General features: G+C 49.3%; 3 protein-coding genes across 3 annotated transcripts; all 3 read right to left on the bottom strand.

Moving 5' to 3' along the window:
• Positions 1 to 332: 332 nt before the first annotated feature.
• Positions 333 to 4,650, bottom strand: LOC132243182 (lymphocyte antigen 6E-like). The gene is made up of 3 exons (XM_059723695.1): positions 4,329 to 4,650; positions 1,389 to 1,508; positions 333 to 797 (listed from the first exon to the last, which is right to left on the bottom strand). The coding sequence occupies exons 1-3, from the start codon at positions 4,378 to 4,380 to the stop codon at positions 589 to 591; spliced, it is 381 nt and encodes a 126-aa protein (XP_059579678.1). The 5' UTR covers positions 4,381 to 4,650; the 3' UTR covers positions 333 to 588.
• Positions 4,651 to 6,754: 2,104 nt separating this feature from the next.
• Positions 6,755 to 9,181, bottom strand: LOC102572016 (lymphocyte antigen 6E). The gene is made up of 3 exons (XM_059723694.1): positions 8,830 to 9,181; positions 7,812 to 7,931; positions 6,755 to 7,220 (listed from the first exon to the last, which is right to left on the bottom strand). Exons 1-3 carry the CDS (start codon positions 8,879 to 8,881, stop codon positions 7,012 to 7,014), a joined length of 381 nt encoding a protein of 126 aa, XP_059579677.1. The 5' UTR covers positions 8,882 to 9,181; the 3' UTR covers positions 6,755 to 7,011.
• Positions 9,182 to 14,159: 4,978 nt separating this feature from the next.
• LOC102572475 (lymphocyte antigen 6E) lies at positions 14,160 to 19,155 on the bottom strand. The gene is made up of 3 exons (XM_006264932.4): positions 18,958 to 19,155; positions 15,484 to 15,603; positions 14,160 to 15,011 (listed from the first exon to the last, which is right to left on the bottom strand). Exons 1-3 carry the CDS (start codon positions 19,007 to 19,009, stop codon positions 14,803 to 14,805), a joined length of 381 nt encoding a protein of 126 aa, XP_006264994.2. The 5' UTR covers positions 19,010 to 19,155; the 3' UTR covers positions 14,160 to 14,802.
• Between the last annotated feature and the right edge of the window lie 1,059 nt (positions 19,156 to 20,214).

Genomic DNA, 20,214 nt, shown 5'->3' with positions numbered 1-20,214 from the left:
GGGGAAAAAGTATGTATTGTTTGCAAGACAATATGGTAACTTATAACCCTTCCTCCAATTGGCCAGGAAAAAATAGATGAGGCAAGTCCAATACACTGGGTTTTGTGTTCAGATACAAAGATACTTTGCTTACAAAGATACTGTGCTTATAAGATACTACCACAGCTGGTCTGACTTACGGGCTAAAGGAACCTGGGAGAAGTCCCTGTGACACTAATAAAAACTCAGTTTTATTATCACTTCCAACTCGGACCCCCCGTCCTCCAACTTCGACCCCCCCGTCCCGTGCTTCCCAAAGGCTGGGACAGATCTATCGGAGGCTTACACAAAAGAAAAATAATAAATCTTTATTGTGTCCAGCTTCTGTTCAGCACATGACACTCGGAGAAAACAAGGCAGGTGAGTGAAGGGGAAGGGGGCAACCACGTGGAGGTGAATGGGGTAAATACATTCATTTTGGCCTGAGGGCCAAGGTAGCCATGAGGATAAGCTTACAGGCAGAGGCTGGGGATTCACCCCCTGGAAACCTTTGCACGGAGGAGATGGGATGGAGATCCCTTTACACAGGATCCCCTTTATTCTGGACCTTCACAGCCCAGCTCTGAGGACATAGAGGAGACTGGCCAGGATGCCCGCGGCCATCACGGTGTAGCTGGTTTTCACGCTGCTGGCTCCACTGAGGTTGCACAAGAAGCTCTCGCAGCAGGAGGCAGAAAAGGAGGCGATGCCGATGTTCAGGTTTGTTTCGGGACACAAGGGAGAGCAATACTTGCTAATGCGGGGCTCTTTGTCCTTGCCTTAATTGGGAGAGAAAACCAGGGTGGACAATCAGTGCCTAGGACCCCCCACAGGACTTCTGACCCTCCCTTTTTTTGCTGTGGAGACAGTGGTATGACACAGGTTATCAAGCAATTACCAAGGGACAGACCCTTTCTCAGCAGCTGTTGTACTCAGCTTCTAACCCGTCGTGCCCTGATCTGTCCACTAAGGTCCAAGCAAGCCATCATAAGAGCATTACAGTCAGGCCACGGGATGCCGCAATCCTGCAGCAGCCCCAGCTGTTCCACATTGGTAGGTTGGGAGCATCCTTGGCAGAGACTGAACCAAAGCCAAAGGGGACACCAGCCCCTCCAGGGACCTTCCCAGGTTGCAGATGGGGCCTATTGCATGCTGGAGCAGGGATTAGGAGCTGGAGGGATGTTGTGTAGCTATCCTTGCAGTGGGGCTAGTTCGTGGTCATGTAGACCATGATTGAGAATGGCTTTGAAGGGCTTCTGGGGACCTGGGTCATCTCACAGCGCTAAATAAGCTACCTTCCAGCTGCTGGGCAAGTGTATGGCAGTGATCGGAGCTCAACGCAACCTTCCCGAGACATGACTGAGACTTACCGAGCCCCACGGTAGAGTGCGTTGTGACACAGTACTTGTCCTCCTTGTCACACGTCTGCGACTTGAGACAACTCCAGTTGGACTTCTCCTTATCACATACATAGCAAGTCAAGGAGTCAGCTGTTCAAAGAGCACAAACACACAGCTTAGACCTTTCCAGGAACATCTGCAAACTAGATATGCTAAACGTGAGCTCTTGCAAGAAAGGAAGGGCAGGAAAGAGACAAAGGAGGAGGGGCGGAAAAATAGAGCAAAGCCAACATTTTCCATCAGAAAACATAGAGGGGAAAATTGATTAGTTTGGCTGTGAATAAAAGGTCAGCTGAAATCATCCATATCAGCTCTTGACTCATGAACGCGATTCATTGCTCATCCCACGTGCTAGCCAGGACTTCAGCCTGATCTCCTTTCTCAACCGCATGGATCTCAGCTGCCAATCCCTGATGAGATGAAACTGGATCTGCAGGAAAGGTTTTAATAAAGGCTCTCCACTCCCAACCTGGTTCCACAAAGCTACTCATCCTCCTTCGTTGGAGGAGGCTCGTTAACAGCTAAGTACCTACACATTATATCTCGGGATAAATTATAGATTTCATAGACATCAGGGCTGGAAGGGACCTCCGAAGATCATCGAGTCCAGCCCCCCGCCCAAAGGGCAGGAAGTCAGCTGGGGTCATAGGATCGCAGCAAGATAAGCATCCAGTTTGCTCTTGAAGGTGTTCAATGTAGGTGCTTGAACCACCTCCAGTGGCAGGCTGTTCCAGACCTTGGGGGCTCGGACAGTAAAGAAATTCTTCCTTATGTCCAGCCTGAAACGGTCTTGTAGTAGTTTGTGACCATTCGACCTCGTCATCCCTTGGGGCGCTCTGGTGAACAAACGTTCCCCCAGATACTGGTGGTCACCCCCGATAAACTTGTAGGTGGCCATCAGATCACCCCTGAGCCTGCGCTTTTCCAGGCTAAAGAGCCCCAGGGCTCTCAGCCTGTCATCGTAGGGTCTGCTTCCCTGACCCCTGATCATGCGCGTGGCTCTTCTCTGGACTCTCTCAAGCTTCTCCACGTCCTTTTTGAATTGTGGAGCCCAAAACTGGATGCAGTACTCCAGCTGCGGCCTCACTAAGGCCGAGTACAAGGGGAGAATGATGTCCCGGGATTTGCTTGAGAAGCATCTATGGATGCAAGCCAGAGTTTTGGTCTCTTTACTAGCTGCAGCATCACACTGCAGGCTCATGTTCATCTTGTGGTCAATGATGACCCCCAAGTCTCTTTCTTCCACAGTGCTAGCCAACATAGCACTGCCGAGCCTATAAGGATGCTGTGGGTATTAGTAACGGGTTGCATTGCTTAACGATACCTTACAACATTTCAGTGAGCTAAATTAGCAAGCAAGAAGCCAAACTGGAGAGACTCCCATGAAAGAGGTTTCTCTCAATGAAAAGAGGAATCTGGTTATTGCTCCCTCGAGCCAACCAACCTGTGGTCCCCACATCCTCTCCAAAGAAGGGCTTGCAGCTGTTGAGAAGACCTACTACAATTCACACCTGACGTTGAACTCATTTCTAAGTGTGAGTAAGAATTGGTTTAGTCGTTGCAACTTTGAAGCTTGACTTTGCATCCTACCTAGCATGTGGACACAAATTTAAAGGTGTGGACACAGGGCACAATTATCTCGGAGTAATTTATTTAAGGCTTTACTCCCTACTAAGTTTAGCCCATAGAAGCAGACCCGTGGAAACTTTCCTCCTCTTTAATATGTAGCAACCTCAATTTACTAAATATGTCATGTGGTCTTAGTGGAAGTGACCCTAGTGGACGTAAAGACACGAGGGAGAAAATGCTTTCATCCAGTCTCAACTGGAGTAGGCCTGGGTGTTACCTAGCATGGCAGGTAAACACACTGAAGGCAATTTGGATTTATGAACCGTGTCCCTTCAAATGAGTCCTGAGCACTCGTTGACCAGTAGCCAGAGTTTTGCTTATGGGATACAAAGCACAAGCCTATCCAAGCGGGGTCCTTTCTCTCTGGAGGACTCCCAGGTCCCATCAGGCTCTGCTCTGTAAGCCTATCCACGAACAACATTGCCCCTATAAGCGGTCCTGATGACTTCCATGGGATTGCCCAGCTGTATGCAAACACGAATGGGATCGGGGGTGCGGGGTCAAGCCCAGATGAGATCGGGATGAACAGATGAATCCCTGCCCACTTGGTGGGACCCGATTGCTGGGATCCTGCATGTGGGTCATCATTAAATCCCCTCGTGAATCAACTCCATTGCGACAGAAACTTTGCCTTTCATCTTGGGCGAAGGCTCTGGGTGTGGACAGACCTCACATTAACGCCCCACCCAATTTAGAGCTGGTTACTAATAACTGCTTCATCTATGACTTGATCCCAGGGTAAATGGGAACCAAGACCCAATAACTGACTGCCTGTTTCATCCTTTGGGCTAAATTATTGCCCTCAGGGGTAGAAGCCAAGAGACAGTCCTTTGGATAAGCTGAGATCAGACCCCATTTGTAACAGCTTAATATTTACCTCGGTGTATTCCCATGCTTAAGCATAAACCTGCTTTTCAGCACTTTGCTGGACCCAAACCTGCTTAGGACCACCTCCATCCTCTCCTTCATCCCTCAGATGTCCTGCTGGGGAATGAACTCATTTCCCAGGTGCGTGGGATTGTGGTTTATCAAATGTCACTGCCTCCCACCCACAACCCCCTTCCAGTGGACGTCGTGGATTAAAACCAAGTGGGTGAGCTTGGTCTGAACTGTTTTTCTCTCCTGCACAAGCCAAAAGACCACAGACCGCCACTATCCACAATCCAGCAGCCCACAAATTGCAGCGTCCGTCAGTGCAAACAGCACTATAAAGGCTGCCAAACCCCCCTGCATCCCTGCCCTTCCCTCCCCTGCTCGGTCTCATCCGCATCGGCGTCTTACCTGGCTTTGCCCACAGGGCTGCGGCCACCAAAGCAACCAGCAAAAACTTCATCGCTGCTTTGTCTTCACCACCTGCACAGCCTTGGAGCAAGGCCTTGCCGGGGTGGAGAGGCGTGTGTGTCCCACCGATCCTCAGAGCTGTCGCCCAGAGTCTCACGCTCCTGGCAGGGTCTTCCACGGTGAACGGGGATGCAACCCCAAGTCTTCAATGGCAGAAGCTGATGGCAGGACCTCAAAAGCTGTAAAGACAGCAGAAGGCTGAAGCAAAAAGGAGGTTTCCTGTTGTCTTGGGTTCTCGCTCGCCCTTGGACCCAGATCTCCTCCTTGCAAAACTGTGTGACTTCCGTTTCCTCCTACCAGCTTCCTCCCATGAAACAAAGTAACGTGCAGGCTTCCACCACAGGAAACAACACGTTCCCCTCTACCACCCTGACAGTGCGCACATCTGCAAGCAGAAAGGGGGAAAAAAATGAATAACGATTTAAATGGGCTGTTGACAGCATGTGTCAACAGAAGTGGCTCTGCTGACCATGATGGAAAAGGCATTTGCATCACCTTGGCTAAATTGTAGGATCTTATGGATTGTAGGACTGGAAGGGACCTCCGGTCACCGAGTCCAGCCTCCTGCTCAAGGCAGGGCCATCCCTGGCTAGACCATCCCAGCCAAGTGTCTGTCCAACCTGCTCTTGAAAACTGCCAAGGATGGAGATTGCACCACGTCTCTGGGCAGCCTGGTCCAAAGCTTGACCAGCTTCATGGTCAGAAAGTTCCTCCTAAATCTCCAGCCTAAATTTCTTGCTGCAGCTTGCATTGCTCCTAGTCCCATCCCCCGTGGCCAAGGAGAAAAGCCTGTCTCCATCCTCTCTATAATTGCCCTTCATGTATTTAAGAAGACTGTTGTCAAATCCCCCCCTTCCCCCTCCAGTCTTCTTAAATAGTCTTCTTAAATAGGTCTATATAGTCTTCTGCACACTAAATAACCCCAACTCTTTCAGCCTTTCCTCAGCAGTCTCACCTCCCAGGCCTATCATCATTTTTGCTGCTCTGTGCTGGACTCTTTCCACGCTGTCCACATCCTTCTTGAGGTGTGGGCTTCAAGGCTGGACACAGGACTCTCAGGGAGGCCTCACCAAGTGGAAGAATTGCTTCCCTTGATTTGCAAGTGTTCATTCAATCCTGTTCATTCAGCCCAGTGTCATTGGCTTTCTGCAACAAGAGCACACTATCGGCTCAAAAATGTACCCTAAAACTTTTTCAGCTATCAGATGCTTCTCTCTTCATTGCCAAGCCTACAGTCATCTCTGCTTCCTTCCCCTGCACCTCTCCACTTTGGTGATTGCTTATTAGAGGTGGGGTGCAAGTCCCGGGAGCTCCTGAGAGGCAACAGCTGTGAGAGCACCCAGGCTATAGCGGTCTCTTTAGTCTCTGCAGGTATGGTATTATGAGTGCAGGGAAATGCAATTGCATGGGAGCCCTGCAAAGCAAAGGCAGACTCGATGCAGGAGCTGGGCCCACAAACCCAAAGTCACACGGAGTAAAGAGCAGTGTTGTCATTCTGTAGAGTACGCACAAGTAAGCTGTGCTAATGCATGACTCTGGAAGGATCATTTCTGCTTTCTCAATAGGTTCGGTTATGTAACTCAGAGGCAACGTTTAAGCAACCAGGCTTGAGAGCAGGTGTGCCCCATCACACAGCCTGAGCTGCTAGCCGTGCTTTCCAGCAGACACTGCTCTTGGCTTGCAGTCATCTCAAATGTCTTGGTTTTATTTGTCTACTGTAGATGTTGCAGACCCTCAGAGCAATTACTATTAATGTGTCCCTGTTGTTCTGCGTCCTGCCTGGGGTAACGTTTTTGCTTATCACAGTGCTCTGCTCCAGGCCGGCTCAGACTGTGAGGCCTGGGCATCCTCCGAGTTGGACCTGCAATGGTTTTAGTTACTCTATCAAAAATACAGATGTGCCAACAGCTGCCTGGGGCTCTCCTTGAGGCCTTGAACTCTGCCATTCACCCAGCTGGGATTCTCCATCCTGGATGGGCAGGGAGAGGCGAGAACAACTCAGACAGGTACCAAGAGACTCAGGCACTGAGGTACCAAGTTGTCTTTCCTTTTGATGCTCACTAAACGAGGAGACGGTGGCTTCCTAGCCTTGCTATGAGGAGAAGAGGGAGGCAGACAGCTTGGGGATAGGTATTTCAAGGGTGAAGAAGCAGGAGGGGGCAGGAAAGGCTGGAGAAGGAAAAGCACAAGAGGAACCAGGCCAGGAAGTCAGGTCCCTCTGCCGTTTCATCCACATGACATTAATAAAACCTCAGTTTTATTATAACCTCCAGCTCGGACCCCCTGTCCTCCAACTCGGACCCCCCGTCCCATGCTTCCCAACCTGGCAAAGGCTGGGGCAGATCTATTCGAGGTTTACACAAAAGAAAAATAATAAATCTTTATTGTGTCCAGCTTCTGTTCAGCACATGACACTCGGAGAAAACAAGGCAGGTGAGTGAAGGGGAAGGGGGCAACCATGTGGAGGTGAATAGGGGTGAATACATTCATTTTGGCCTGAGGGCCAAGGTAGCCATGAGGATAAGCTTACAGGCAGAGGCTGGGGATTCACCCCCTGGAAACCTTTGCACGGAGGAGATGGGATGGAGATCCCTTTACACAGGATCCCCTTTATTCTGGACCTTCACAGCCCAGCTCTGAGGACATAGAGGAGACTGGCCAGGATGCCCGCGGCCATCACGGTGTAGCTGGTTTTCACGCTGCTGGCTCCACTGAGGTTGCACAAGAAGCTGTCGCAGCAGGAGGCAGAAAAGGAGGCGATGCCGATGTTCAGGTTTGTTTCGGGACACAAGGGAGAGCAATACTTGCTAATGTGGGGCTCTTTGTCCTTGCCTTAATTAGGAGAGAAAACCAGAGTGGACAGTCAGTGCCTAGGACCCCCCACAGGACTTCTGACCCTCCCTTTTTTTGCTGTGGAGACAGTGGTATGACACAGGTTATCAAGCAATTACCAAGGGACAGACCCTTTCTCAGCAGCTGTTGTACTCAGCTTCTAACCCGTCGTGCCCTGATCTGTCCACTAAGGTCCAAGGAAGCCATCATAAGAGCATTACAGTCAGGCCACGGGATGCCGCAATCCTGCAGCAGCCCCAGCTGTTCCACATTGGTAGGTTGGGAGCATCCTTGGCAGAGACTGAACCAAAGCCAAAAGGGACACCAGCCCCTCCAGGGACCTTCCCAGGTTGCAGATGGGGCCTATTGCATGCTGGAGCAGGGATTAGGAGCTGGAGGGATGTTGTGTAGCTATCCTTGCAGCGGGGCTAGTTCGTGGTCATGTAGACCATGATTGAGAATGGCTTTGAAGGGCTTCTGGGGACCTGGGTCATCTCACAGCACCAAATAAGCTACCTTCCAGCTGCTGGGCAAGTGTACGGCAGTGATCGGAGCTCAACGCAACCTTCCCGAGACGTGACTGAGACTTACCGAGCCCCACGGTGGAGTGCGTTGTGACACAGTACTTGTCCTCCTTGGCACACGTCTTCATGTTGAGACAACTCCAGTTGGACTTCTCCTTATCGCATACATAGCAAGTCAAGGAGTCAGCTGTTCAAAGAGCACAAACACACAGCTTAGACCTTTCCAGGAACATCTGCAAACTAGATATGCTAAACGTGAGCTCTTGCAAGAAAGGAAGGGCAGGAAAGAGACAAAGGAGGAGGGGCGGAAAAATAGAGCAAAGCCAACATTTTCCATCAGAAAACATAGAGGGGAAAATTGATTAGTTTGGCTGTGAATAAAAGGTCAGCTGAAATCATCCAGATCAGCTCTTGACTCATGAATGCGATTCATTGCTCATCCCACGTGCTAGCCAGGACTTCAGCCTGATCTCCTTTCTCAACCGCATGGATCTCAGCTGCCAATCCCTGATGAGATGAAACTGGATCTGCAGGAAAGGTTTTAATAAAGGCTCTCCACTCCCAACCTGGTTCCACAAAGCTACTCATTCTCCTTCGTTGGAGGAGGCTCGTTAACAGCTAAGTACCTACACATTATATCTTGGCATAAGTTAGTAACATGTTGCATTGCTTAATGGTACCTTACAACATTTCAGTGAGCTAAATTAGCAAGCAAGAAGCCAAACTGGAGAGACTCCCATGAAAGAGGTTTCTCTCAATGAAAAGAGGAATCTGGTTATTGCTCCCTGGAGCCAACCAACCTGTGGTCCCCACATCCTCTCCAAAGAAGGGCTTGCAGCTGTTGAGAAGACCTACTACAATTCGCACCTGACGTTGAACTCATTTTCACAAGCCAGAGAAACACACTTTGAAAAACACGTTGAACTCCAGCACAAGCCAGAGACCACAGACCGCCACTATCCACAATCCAGCAGCCCGCAAATTGCAGCGTCCGTCCGTGCAAACAGCACTGTAAAGGCTGCCAAACCTCCCTGCATCCCTGCCCTTCCCTCCCCTGCTCGGTCTCATCCTCATCGGTGTCTTACCTGGCTTTGCCCACAGGGCTGCGGCCACCAAAGCCACCAGGAGAAGCTTCATCGCTGCTTTGTCTTCACCACCTGCACGGCTGCCTTGCAGGCTGCTTTTATACCTGAGCTGTGTTTGCTTTGGGTTGTCATGGAATAATTTGGGGTGTCACTTGAAGTGACACATGCTGGATGGATGAGTATCCACCTGGGTGTGGGAGTAACCTCTGCTGGCAGTCCCAGAGGAAGTCTCCTTGTTTGTCCTCCTGCTAGTCTTCCTCTAGAGACATCTCCCAGGAGCAAACACTGGTCCATCCAGCCCCCATCTCCAGCATAAGCCAGGACTTTACTGCTTCTGAAGATGGTACGAGAAATCCCATCGTCGACAAAAATGGCCTTCCTCCCTGGAAAGTGTCTTCTCCTGCCTCTGCAAGGGGGCTGGACGCGATGACTTCCTTCCAGCCCTACTTCTTTATGAGTTTGTGATCCTTTCTGCCTTGTGTTGAGTTTAGCTTCTGTCCTGTATCCAGAAAGCTTTTCATGTTAAAATATTTAGCATCATTGAGACATATTTTCCCTTTTTTTTTTTTTTTTGCATTATTTTGGAAAGTACCTTAGGGGCGCTGGGGGTGAATTTTCTTCAAAAGTTTCTCCTGACAGCATAAATCCAGCCAGGAAGAGAAGGATACAGAGGAGTGGAGAAATTTGTGTTTAATTAGCCTTAAAACACAGAGCCAAAAAAAAAAAAAAAAAAAGCTATCGAAACTTTGACCGATTGGAAAGCATTTCTTGTCCGACTGGATTTCCCCATGACCTCACATCTGTATTTTCTCAGAGTCTTTATCAACAGACAGTTTTACAAACCCAGGTGTTTCTATTTAGTAAGCCACATGAACTTAGAAAATGAATCTCTTCAAGATGTCCAGAATGATCAACAGATTGAATAGTTTGAAAAAGAAAATTGAGGTTACATATGAAAATGTGGGAAATGAGGAGCAGCCAGACCATAGGTCCACCCACTGAAATATCTGGTGATCTGTTTGCATTTTGGCATTTGAAAAAAAAGGTCTTCAGCAGCTGTAAGTGTCTGTAAAAATAAATAGTAGGTTATTCAAGCACTTCTGTAAGGTGCTCTACATTTGGTGCACATCTCCTGTCCCACCCCACCCTGACACCTTTGCAAAGTGAGGCTTGCTCCAGGCTTCCAGCTTTTTTTTGCAGCTGATTCCTGCTCCCCTTCCCTTGCTCCTCTCTATCCTTACAGATGGAAGCATACAATCATAGACAACGAGGGTTGAAGGGACCTCAGGGGGTCACATCTAGTCCAACCCCTGCTCCAAGCAGGACCAGCCCCAAGTACATCATCCCAGCCAAGGCTTTGTCTACCCGGGTCTTCAAAACCTCCAAGGATGGAGATGCCAACACCACTCTGGGGAGCCCATTGCAGTGTTTTACTGCCCTCCTCACAAGACAGTTCTTTTTCATATCTAACTTAAACTTCCCTTGCTGCAGCTTGAGCCCATTGCTCCTTGTCCTGCCATCTGCCCCCACTGAGAACAGCCCAGCTCCATCCTCTTTGCAGCCCCCCTGCAGGGAGGTGAAGGCTGCTATTCAATCCCCCTCCATCTTCTCTTCTCCAGACTCAATCAGCCCAGTTCCCTCAGCCTCTCCTCACCAATCCTGTCCCCCAGCCCCACAACCATTTCCATGGTCATCATGGGAGCCATGGTCCCCATAGTAGCTCAAAATGGCTTGAGCAGTTTATCATGCCATATTGCTTTGCAAATTATAGCTGGACCTGCTGCTGGCCATCCCCCTAGTCTCTTCTCCATCTCCCTTTCTTTCCAACTTTTGGTTTCCTGCTGATATCCAGGTTTCCAGTTTCTCTCCCCTCCTAGAGCCAATAACTCACATAAAAATATGCATGTCATTAGGTGTGTGTGTCACTTTTTCCAGCACCTGCTCTTCTTGGATGCGCAAATGGAGGTGCTTCTATAGCCTGTGATGCAAACTGGTAATTTGGTGTTCCCCAATGGGCACGGCAGTGAAACTTGGAGCAAGCAGAGGTACCAATTAAATGATGAGAGGCAAAAGGGTGTGTCAGGATGGGATCTCGGTGCCATCAAAGTGGTGCTGGGCATGAGGCGGACAGTTGCCGTCATCTGTTCTGGCTTGAGCCATCTCAGCTTGTCTCCCTGGATTATCTCCCAGCCCCTGGTCACAAGGGGAGGAAATAGTCATCAAATGAGTACTTTCTGCATGGGCTCAGAACAAGTTAGGTTCTCAAGACCTCTAGTTTTAGGCCAAACTAAACCACATTCAATCATTTCTGGTCAGCTTCTTGAGGTCCTCAAGCTTCTCCCTCTTTCGGTAGGGCTATCTCATTGATGCTCGTGGTCCAGCACAGCGCTCTGGCAGGGCTTTCCATGGCTATCAGAGCATCCCTGCATGGCTTGTTTAGTTTTGTCTTTCCAGAGTGGAGATTCAGATGGGATCTTACTTGCTGTTGGTGTCCTCTTGGGACCTCTTGCATGTATATTGACTGCATTTTATAGAGGCAGGATATTGGTCCCCCTCGCTTTACCTGTGGCAGGTCAGGGTATTAGGTCTATGTGGTGTCAGGGTTGAGGGTCGTCTTATGTAAAGTCTAGATTATTGGTAAATGGGATGGTTTGGATAGGGATGATCCTGCCTCAGACCTGGGGTTGGACTACACGTCCTCTGGAGGTCCCTCCCAGCCCTACTTCCCTATGACTCGAACTTGGAGAGGGGAGGACTTGCACCAAAAGAAGAGTCGAACTATTAAGTCCATCCAAGTTATTCACACATAAATGACTCCAGCCACAGGTTGCCAATGACATGGTGAAGTCCCCATCCTTGGAGGTTTTTAAGACATGGCTAGACAAAACCTTGGTTGGGATGATGTAGCTGGGGCTGGTCCTGCTTGGAGCAGGGAGCTGGACTGGATGTGACCTCCTGAGGTCCCTCCCAACCTCGTTTTCTGTGATTCTGAGTCTATAATTCTAATTATAGAAACCAGCACGGGTTCGTAGCAGGCAGATTGTGCCTGACTAACCTAGTCTCTTTCTATGACCAGGTTACGAAAGGCCTGGACACAGGAGGAGGGGTGGATGTCGTATACTTAGACTTCAGGAAGGCCTTCGATACGGTATCCCACCCCATACTGGTGAACAAGTTAAGAGGCTGTGATGTGGATGACTGCACAGTCCGGTGGGTGGCGAATTGGCTGGAGGGCCGCACCCAGAGAGTTGTGGTGGATGGGTCGGTCTCGACCTGGAAGGGTGTGGGCAGTGGGGTCCCGCAGGGCTCGGTCCTTGGACCGATACTCTTTAATGTCTTCATCAGCGACTTGGACGAGGGAGTGAAGTGTACTCTGTCCAAGTTTGCAGATGACACAAAGCTATGGGGAGAAGTGGACACGCCGGAGGGCAGGGAACAGCTGCAAGCAGACCTGGATAGTTTGGACAAGTGGGCAGAAAACAACAGGATGCAGTTCAACAAGGAGAAATGCAAAGTGCTGCACCCAGGGAGGAAAAATGTCCAGCACACCTACAGCCTAGGGAATGACCTGCTGGGTGGCACAGAGGTGGAAAGGGATCTGGGAGTCTAAGTGGACTCCAAGATGAACATGAGCCGGCAGTGTGACGAAGCCATCAGAAAAGCCAACGGCACTTTATCGTGCATCAGCAGATGCATGACGAATAGGTCCAGGGAGGTGATACTTCCCCTCTATCGGGCGCTGGTCAGACCGCAGTTGGAGTACTGCGTGCAATTCTGGGCGCCGCGCTTCAAGAGGGATGCGGATAACCTGGAGAGGGTCCAGAGAAGGGCCACTCGTATGGTCAAGGGCCTGCAGACCAAGCCCTACGAGGAGAGACTGGGGCACCTGGACCTCTTCAGCCTCCGCAAGAGAAGGTTGAGAGGCGACCTTGTGGCTGCCTATAAGTTCATCACGGGGGCACAGAAGGGAATTGGTGAGGATTTATTCACCAAGGCGCCCCCGGGGGCTACAAGAAACAATGGCCACAAGCTAGCAGAGAGCAGATTTAGATTGGACATTAGGAAGAACTTCTTCACAGTTCGAGTGGCCAAGGTCTGGAACGGGCTCCCAAGGGAGGTGGTGCTCTCCCCTCCCCTGGGGGTCTTCAAGAGGAGGTTAGATGAGTATCTAGCTGGGCTCATCTAGACTCAGCACTCTTTCCTGCTTATGCAGGGGGTCGGACTCGATGATCTATTGAGGTCCCTTCCGACCCTAACATCTATGAATCTATGAATTTTTATTTATTTTTGGTTGAATCTTAAACTGAATGATACAGGTGGTGCAGTCTCCATCTTTGGAGGCGTTTAAGACCTGGGTGGACAAAGCCTTGTCTGGGATGATGTAGTTGTGGCTGGTCCTGCTTGGAGCAGGGGGTTGCACTAGATGTGACCTCTGGAGATCCCATCAAGCCTCCTTTTCTAGGATTTGGTGATTCTAAGTATGGGAAAGAGCGCTCCCAGGCCGGCAGGCTCGGACTATATTGTAAACATAAAATAAAACTATACCGTCATTAGCATTAGCACATTCAACAGAAAAATAACTTAAAATTTGCACGTGCAAAGTCAACACATTCACACACCTCTCATAAACCTTGTGACTATCTGAGGTGCTGGGCATGGTGAGGGCTATAGGTAACCAGTGACCCATCAGTGCAAACCTGCCATCCCCCCCTGGGGTGTGATAGGGTATCCCAAGGGAAACTGCTGGTACCTGCACAAATAAAGCAAGCAGATCTCTGCTCCTGTTGCCCCCGATGAAATGTATAGGATAAAACAGACAAGTCCAACTACCGCACAGCGCAGTTCAATCACTCACACCCTGCCCCACCAGCTAGTGCGTATGGTCAAGGCAAATGCATTTGTGTGGACAGGGTGGAAAAGGTGATGGCCAACAAAGAGTGGAAGCAAACCTGAGAGTTATGGGGGATCATATCATTTAGGGAGGAAGACAACTTGAAACAGGGTAAAAGGACCGATGAAGGATTCATATCAGTGTGTTCAGTCCTTGAGTGAACAGGTTGGGGAGACCTCCTGCTTCCCACCTCCTTGACATTGGAGCTGGTTGATGTGTCTCAAATGCAAAAAAAATCTGTTCCTGAAAGCAGAGCCTGCTTCAGTAAAGCCCCTGGCCTGTGTTTTAGGTGAGGGATGTATGAGCACCTTACTACAGGGCAAAAGGCACAGACCCAAACCACCGTCTTTGATGTTCCCAACCTGGCCGGGCTGCTTTCTCCAGCAAAGCCCAAAGCTGATGTGTCTGACTTCTGCACAACACAAAAATAAGACAGCCCCACTCAGACAAATTTTATTAGGAAGAGCTTCTCCAGAGAGAAATCACCCAAAAGTCACATGGCAGAAGTCACATGCAAGCTTTCGGGCACAAACATGGGGTGGGAGGTAGGTGCCGGTGTGCCAACTGGAGAGTTGGTGACTGATGTCCACCAAGCCAAGGTTAGAGGCATGCTTCAGGCACAAGAGGTGCAGGGAAGGTGGCTCTTGAGATGTCGGTGGGCATGTTGTAGGAAGAGATCGAGAGGAGATTGTTGCTCAGGAGTGAGGTGGGGCATTAGAAAGGGCTCAACATCCCAGGTCCCCAACACTAGCATGCAATGAAAGATGTAGAGACCTCTCTTAGCTACTTCCCCAGTCCCCCGATCCCACACCACAGCACAAGCTACTCTTTCAGGTACTTATCCTCCCCACAAAGGAAGGGCAACACGGTGACCCACATCTCACAAATCATGTCTCTAGCAGAAAAGACCGCAGTACATAGAGTGAGTGAGAAACAGCCTGGGATCTGCAATGGTGCTTGGAAGAACTGGGGCCCTATTGATCTCGATGGAAAGTTTTGCACCTGACAGCGTCTTGGCGTCCCCCGGGAAAAGCCCATGCAAGTTCTAGAGGAAGCCAAATCCTTTTTCTTGCCACACTCCATCACAGCCCAACTCGAAGGACACAGAGGAAGCTGGCCAAGACCCCAAATGCCATCACCGCAAAGCTGGTTTTCACGCTGCTAGCTCCGCTGACGTTGCACAGCCAAGTATCGCAGCAGTTGGTTGAAATGGCTGAGAGGCCAAGGTTCACATTTGATTTAGAGCAATCTTCAGAACATTTCTTGGAGATGCGGAAATCTTTTTCATTCCCTTCATTGGCAGAGAAAAGCAAGAGGGAGAATCATCATTTCACATCCTTCCCAGACCCCCCCAAAACTCTGCCTAAGAAAACCATGGTACGGATGGCAAAGAGAGACCCTGATAGGGACGGCATTAATGCATAATCACAGTTTTTGCCTCCAAAGCTAACCCATTCTTTCTTGACCTGCTTTCTCATGCCCAAGCAAGGGACATGTTGGGGAGACCTCCTGCTTCCCACATAAATCATACCCATAGCTTAGGCAACACAGGGTATGTCTACACATTCAGTTACTGTGCTTTAGGTAATGCACATTAAGTCTAGTACCTCCATAGGCACATTAGCCTATTTTAATGCTCATTAGCTAAAGAGCATTTTTTGTGACACTTTAATGCGCATTAAAATAGGCGAATGCGCATTGAAGTGCATGTGTAGACGCGCCCACAGAGAACAAAACCTGGTGGATATATTGCTCATACTCACTGAGTCCTCCAGAGACAAAGGTGGTCATACAGTATTTTTCATGCGATGCGCACTTCTTTGAGGCCAGACAATTCAAGTTGGAGGGCTCTTCGCTGCAGACATAGCAGTGTAAGGAGTAACCTGCAAAAGGCGGGGGCAATACCATTTAGACTCTTCCAGGAAGAAATGGACCCAAAGGAACCCTTCTTAAAGAAGGAAGGCAGCAGAAATATTAACCAATTGAGGGGAATCATCAAAAGGATACAAAATATTTCACTTGCAGCATGGTCATGAGTCTGTTGAGATGCATCCTGGCAGGTGCCTAACGAGCCACCTGTTTCTCTGCAGGTGCATTCAGATGGGAGGGGACCTCTTTGGCTGCCTTCTTGGAGGACCCCAAGGGATCAGCACCGCTCCTCATACCAGAAGCTCCAGTGATTGCAAGATACCTGGGTAATTCTTAGTGGCAGCTAGTTTTCTCCCAACATCTGGTGGGAGGATCAGTGGATTGGTTTTGGTGGGCAGGGAGCATTTCTAATGTGTTTGAGCAGAGCAAGGACAGTAGTGATGCATAGGATCTTAGAAAATGAGGTTGGAAGAGACCTCAGGAGGTCACATCCAGTCCAACCCCCTGCTCCAAGCAGGACCAGCCCCAACTACAGTATCCCAGCCAAGGCTTTGTCTACCTGGGTCTTCAAAACCTCGAAGGATGGAGACTCCACAACTGTATGACGCTGAGAAATCAAAGCTTTGTCTTAAAAACCTCCAAGGCTGCACAACTGTGTGACTCGGAGAAATGGGCAATCATCTGTGCAGCCAACACAATTGATGCCAGCTTCTTAGTGAAGTAGTTCAAAGGAAGCTATTCACATGAGACGTAGCAGCTCACGGACACGAGCAAGCTAGCCCACTCTTAATTGGTTTTTAAACCTCCCAGCTAAAATCAGCTGCAAAAGGCTGTGCAGGGATTGGAATATCAAGCAGTTTATTTCAGGTTCCCCTAAGCCTATTCCTATGCAGTTTGATCTACATGGAAATAAATAAGCCATTCTTTTGCCCAAAAATGTGAGCTCATGCAGGGGTTTGCCACAATCTAAACAAAGCTGGATTGAATCCCAGCCTTAAGCTATATCAAAGCAGCATTCATGTTTGGGCAGACACTGAGCCAATTAAAAAAAAAAAATCAAAAAACAATTGCAAGTCATTTCGGGAGGTGGGTCACCTCCTGACACGAAGCCAGGCTGCTGGTCTGTCACATGCAGTGCAAAATAGCAGGCGAGGAAAGCTGGCTGCTTCTAGCAAGGTGAAAGTGAAAACAGCCCGAATAGGGAGAAATACCTGCGTGCAAGCTGGTGCCCAGCCCTGGAACAGCTGCAGTCACTAGGCACCTCCTCGTTGCACTTGGGAGCTCCCCAGATGCTGAGATGCCAACTTCAAGGCATGCACAGAATTGGCCTCTTAAGCAGCGAGGCACCCAGCTCTTGCCTAAGCATCCCAAAAGGCACTTAGGCAAGGTCTGGGTGGTCCAGCAGGTGTACTCCAGCAGGCGCTGGCAGGATCAGGCCCCTCCCAAAAGGCTGCTGCAGCCTCCCTTTCTCACCCGTGGCTAGCAGAGGAGGAGGGTGCGGTGCTACGGGCAGTAGAGCTCATTGAGGAACATTTAAGCAGGTCTCCTGAATTTGCCTCCTCTTTCTCTGCCCTTCCTCTGCTCTGTCTACATATCATTCGTAACATGGATCTGCTCTTCGTAGATCTGGAAGTCAGGAGACACTGCTGTGATTCCTTCTGCGTAGGACAGGTCAAGGGAAATCCCCAATGTCATGATGATTTGACCCAGAGGGGATCTTTCAGGCTTAGAAACACTCCATCTTGCCTTAAAATTTGCCAGGGGTGACAAATCTGCCCCAGGCAGCGGCTCATATGAACTTGCCTCCCTTCGGTTTCTAGCCAGGGGATCTAGCTTTAAGCTGCCTAACTGGAGGAGCCCTATCATACCAATTCTGGTTTCCCTGTACAGGTATTTGGTCACCAAAATCAAGCCACCTCTTAAGCCTCTCTCTGATGAGCTAGAGTGAGTAGTCCCTGCAGCCTTTCACTCGGAGGTTTGAGTAGACCCAGGTTACCAGGAGACCCAGATTGCTCCATGGAAATGCCTTGTCCTCTCCCAGCTTTTATACCATCTGCAAACTTTATCAGCACCGATGTGTATTTTCTCCCAAGTCACTAATAAAAAGGTTAAACAGAAAAGAGACCTGACTCCATCCTGGCAGAATCCCTCTACAACCAGGATAAACCCCTCTCAGCACTTACATGTCCCAACCTGTTACCCAATTTCAGGTCTCTATATAGCCTGTGTCATGATTTTACAAGCGGGGGCGCTTGTACACATGATGGGGGTTTAATCCTCACTAAATTAAACCGGTTTATTAAACAGGTGTCATGTGAGATGAAGCCAAATGCCTTAGTAGAGGTCTGAGAGCACTATTCCTATTATTAAGCAAACCTGTAGTCTCCATTAGACAAGACATCCAATTAGCTCCACTTTCCATAAACCCCTCTTGATTCATTCTCTTACTCCATTATACTTCATTTGCTCGTGTGCATTTCCCAACCTCCAAGTGTGAAAGTCGTTGCACCCTGCGGGGTTCATGGCTCTGAGCATAAGGAAAGGAAACGGACTGGCTGAATCGGTCTTGCAGACAATTTTCACCCGATCTGGCCACAGAAAGCAGTTTAGATCTGCGAGCAAACACGAGCGCACGGCTGCAGACAGCTTCAAAACTGGCTGATCGGGTGAAAATCTGAGCCCTCCTTGCATGAGGTATCAGATAAAGACGTTTCAAAATGTAGTCTTGTGTAACTTGTGTCTGCGAAGCTCCCGGCCTGTTGCTGTTTTCACAATGGGAGGGGGGAAAGGGAGTGGAGGGAGTTCGATCTGGAGGTTTTTCAATCCCCCCTGCAGGGTTGGGGGGTATATTGGAGCCCTCCAAGGTAAGGGGGCTTCAATTCATCCACCCCACCTTTCAGCACCAGCTGGGAAGCCCCCAAAAGGAGCTCCCTCTGCTGCCTTTCTCCCCTCCCATTCTGAAAACAGCAGAGAGCCCTGGCCATTGCTAGGGGAGCCTGCAGGCTCCCAGCCCACAGCTATATTCCCCCTGCCCCCTGGATCCAACAGGGACCTTCTGTTTGGTCTGGGGTAATGTTGTAACTCTGAAAGCTTTGCAAAAATCTCTGCACCCAATTTCCGTCATAAGCGGGTCTTAAGACTTTGCTGCATGCTACAGAGCGACGGACTGTAGATCGAGGTGGCAGCAGGGATGCGAGTCCCACCGTTGGCAAATATCTCTAACACTCAATTTAGTTTCCGCAGCAGATGACAGCTTCTCTACCACACATCCCTTCAAGCCCTTCCTGCTTCCTTGCTATTTCTACGCTGGGTCTCTGATTCACCCCTACCTCCTTGGAAGCTGATGCATAGAAATCATATAGGCTTACCTAGATCCACACACAGGACTGCAGCCAGCAGGGCAAGAAGGGAAGCCTTCATTGTTGTTATGTCTTTGCAGCCTACAAGAAAGCAGCTGTGTCCAAGGCAGATTTTATATACCTCTGCTGCACATGACCTGATTACAGTAATTTCAGGATTTGGGCGTCACTGGGCACAGCACGAGGTTCACTGCTGGGGAGAGGTGTAAGTGGTTGCCTTGTAACACCATATAGAGATCTCGTCCAACTTTGGAGTGTTTTTCCTTTAGCTGTTATGCAAGAAAACACCAAACCCTGCCAGAATGAATCAGAGCCAGCAGCATCCTGGAAAAAGAGTTTGTTTGCTGGCGTGGCCGGTACCAGCTGCTTCTGCAACGACAGTGCAAGGAACTTTGCTGCATGACATTTCTCCAGACCCTCTCGAGCAGTGAAAGTTGTGTCGATCTCTGATGCACAAGCACCGGGATCTGCTAGCAGGGAATGGCCATGCTAGATGTGTTTTCCTGCCATTTAAAGCAAGGAAGAGAGATGAGGCTGAAGTTGGACCCTTACTCCCCGTTCCTTATTCCTGGTTCCCTTTGCAAATGAATCATTTGCACAATGAAAAGTAGTCAGCCGTGAATGAGACAAGCTAAAGGGTTTGAATTGCATCGAAAATGTATATTGATGAATAAAAATGTAAAATAACAGAATCCCAGCTTGATCTCAGCTCTTTATTCTGGGTTATATACTTGATGCACAATATTATTTGATATTATTATTAGTCAATATACATTTTTTGATGAAATTTGAACTCTTTAGCATGCCTCATTTATTGCTGACAACCTTGCATTGTGTAAAGATTAGCTTTGAAAAAGGAACTAGGAGCTGGGAATAAGGAACCAACTTCAGCTTCATAGGGCGGGGGTACACGGTGCCCTACGGTGATGTAGCGATGCACTACATCACCGTACAGCGTGCTACGGGGACATAACAAACACACAATCTCCAGCTATACCATAGGGATGCTCTCCACAGTTACAGCATGCCTCTATGGCGATATAGCGGGCAAATGTAGGTATGCACCGCCAATATGGCACAGCACAGGCAGTTACTGTGCCATGTTTTAATATCTCCAAAAGGAAGTACTAAACCACGGTGCAGTAACAGTGTTGCTGCATTTCCACGCGTAGGCACGTCCATGAAGCAGGTGAGGGTTAGATTGGGGCTCAGTGGAAGTGCGGGTTATACAAACACTTGTCTGGGTTAGATGGGATGCTTCTGCCT

The sequence above is a fragment of the Alligator mississippiensis genome, chromosome 3 (assembly GCF_030867095.1).
Source record: "Alligator mississippiensis isolate rAllMis1 chromosome 3, rAllMis1, whole genome shotgun sequence".
In the NCBI taxonomy this organism is placed as follows: Eukaryota; Metazoa; Chordata; order Crocodylia; family Alligatoridae; genus Alligator; species Alligator mississippiensis.
This window is presented reverse-complemented; position numbering and strand designations above follow the sequence as displayed.

Excerpts from the sequence above, each read along its gene's own strand:
- LOC132243182 (XM_059723695.1), bottom strand. The coding sequence starts at position 4,380 with ATGAAGTTTTTGCTGGTTGCTTTGGTGGCCGCAGCCCTGTGGGCAAAG. Across the intron at positions 1,509-4,328 it reads AGCCCTGTGGGCAAAGCCAG|CTGACTCCTTGACTTGCTAT; the intron begins GTAAGACGCCGA and ends CTCTTTGAACAG. Across the intron at positions 798-1,388 it reads GCACTCTACCGTGGGGCTCG|GCAAGGACAAAGAGCCCCGC; the intron begins GTAAGTCTCAGT and ends CTCCCAATTAAG.
- LOC102572016 (XM_059723694.1), bottom strand. The coding sequence starts at position 8,881 with ATGAAGCTTCTCCTGGTGGCTTTGGTGGCCGCAGCCCTGTGGGCAAAG. Across the intron at positions 7,932-8,829 it reads AGCCCTGTGGGCAAAGCCAG|CTGACTCCTTGACTTGCTAT; the intron begins GTAAGACACCGA and ends CTCTTTGAACAG. Across the intron at positions 7,221-7,811 it reads GCACTCCACCGTGGGGCTCG|GCAAGGACAAAGAGCCCCAC; the intron begins GTAAGTCTCAGT and ends CTCCTAATTAAG.
- LOC102572475 (XM_006264932.4), bottom strand. The coding sequence starts at position 19,009 with ATGAAGGCTTCCCTTCTTGCCCTGCTGGCTGCAGTCCTGTGTGTGGAT. Across the intron at positions 15,604-18,957 it reads AGTCCTGTGTGTGGATCTAG|GTTACTCCTTACACTGCTAT; the intron begins GTAAGCCTATAT and ends CGCCTTTTGCAG. Across the intron at positions 15,012-15,483 it reads CTTTGTCTCTGGAGGACTCA|GGAATGAAAAAGATTTCCGC; the intron begins GTGAGTATGAGC and ends CTGCCAATGAAG.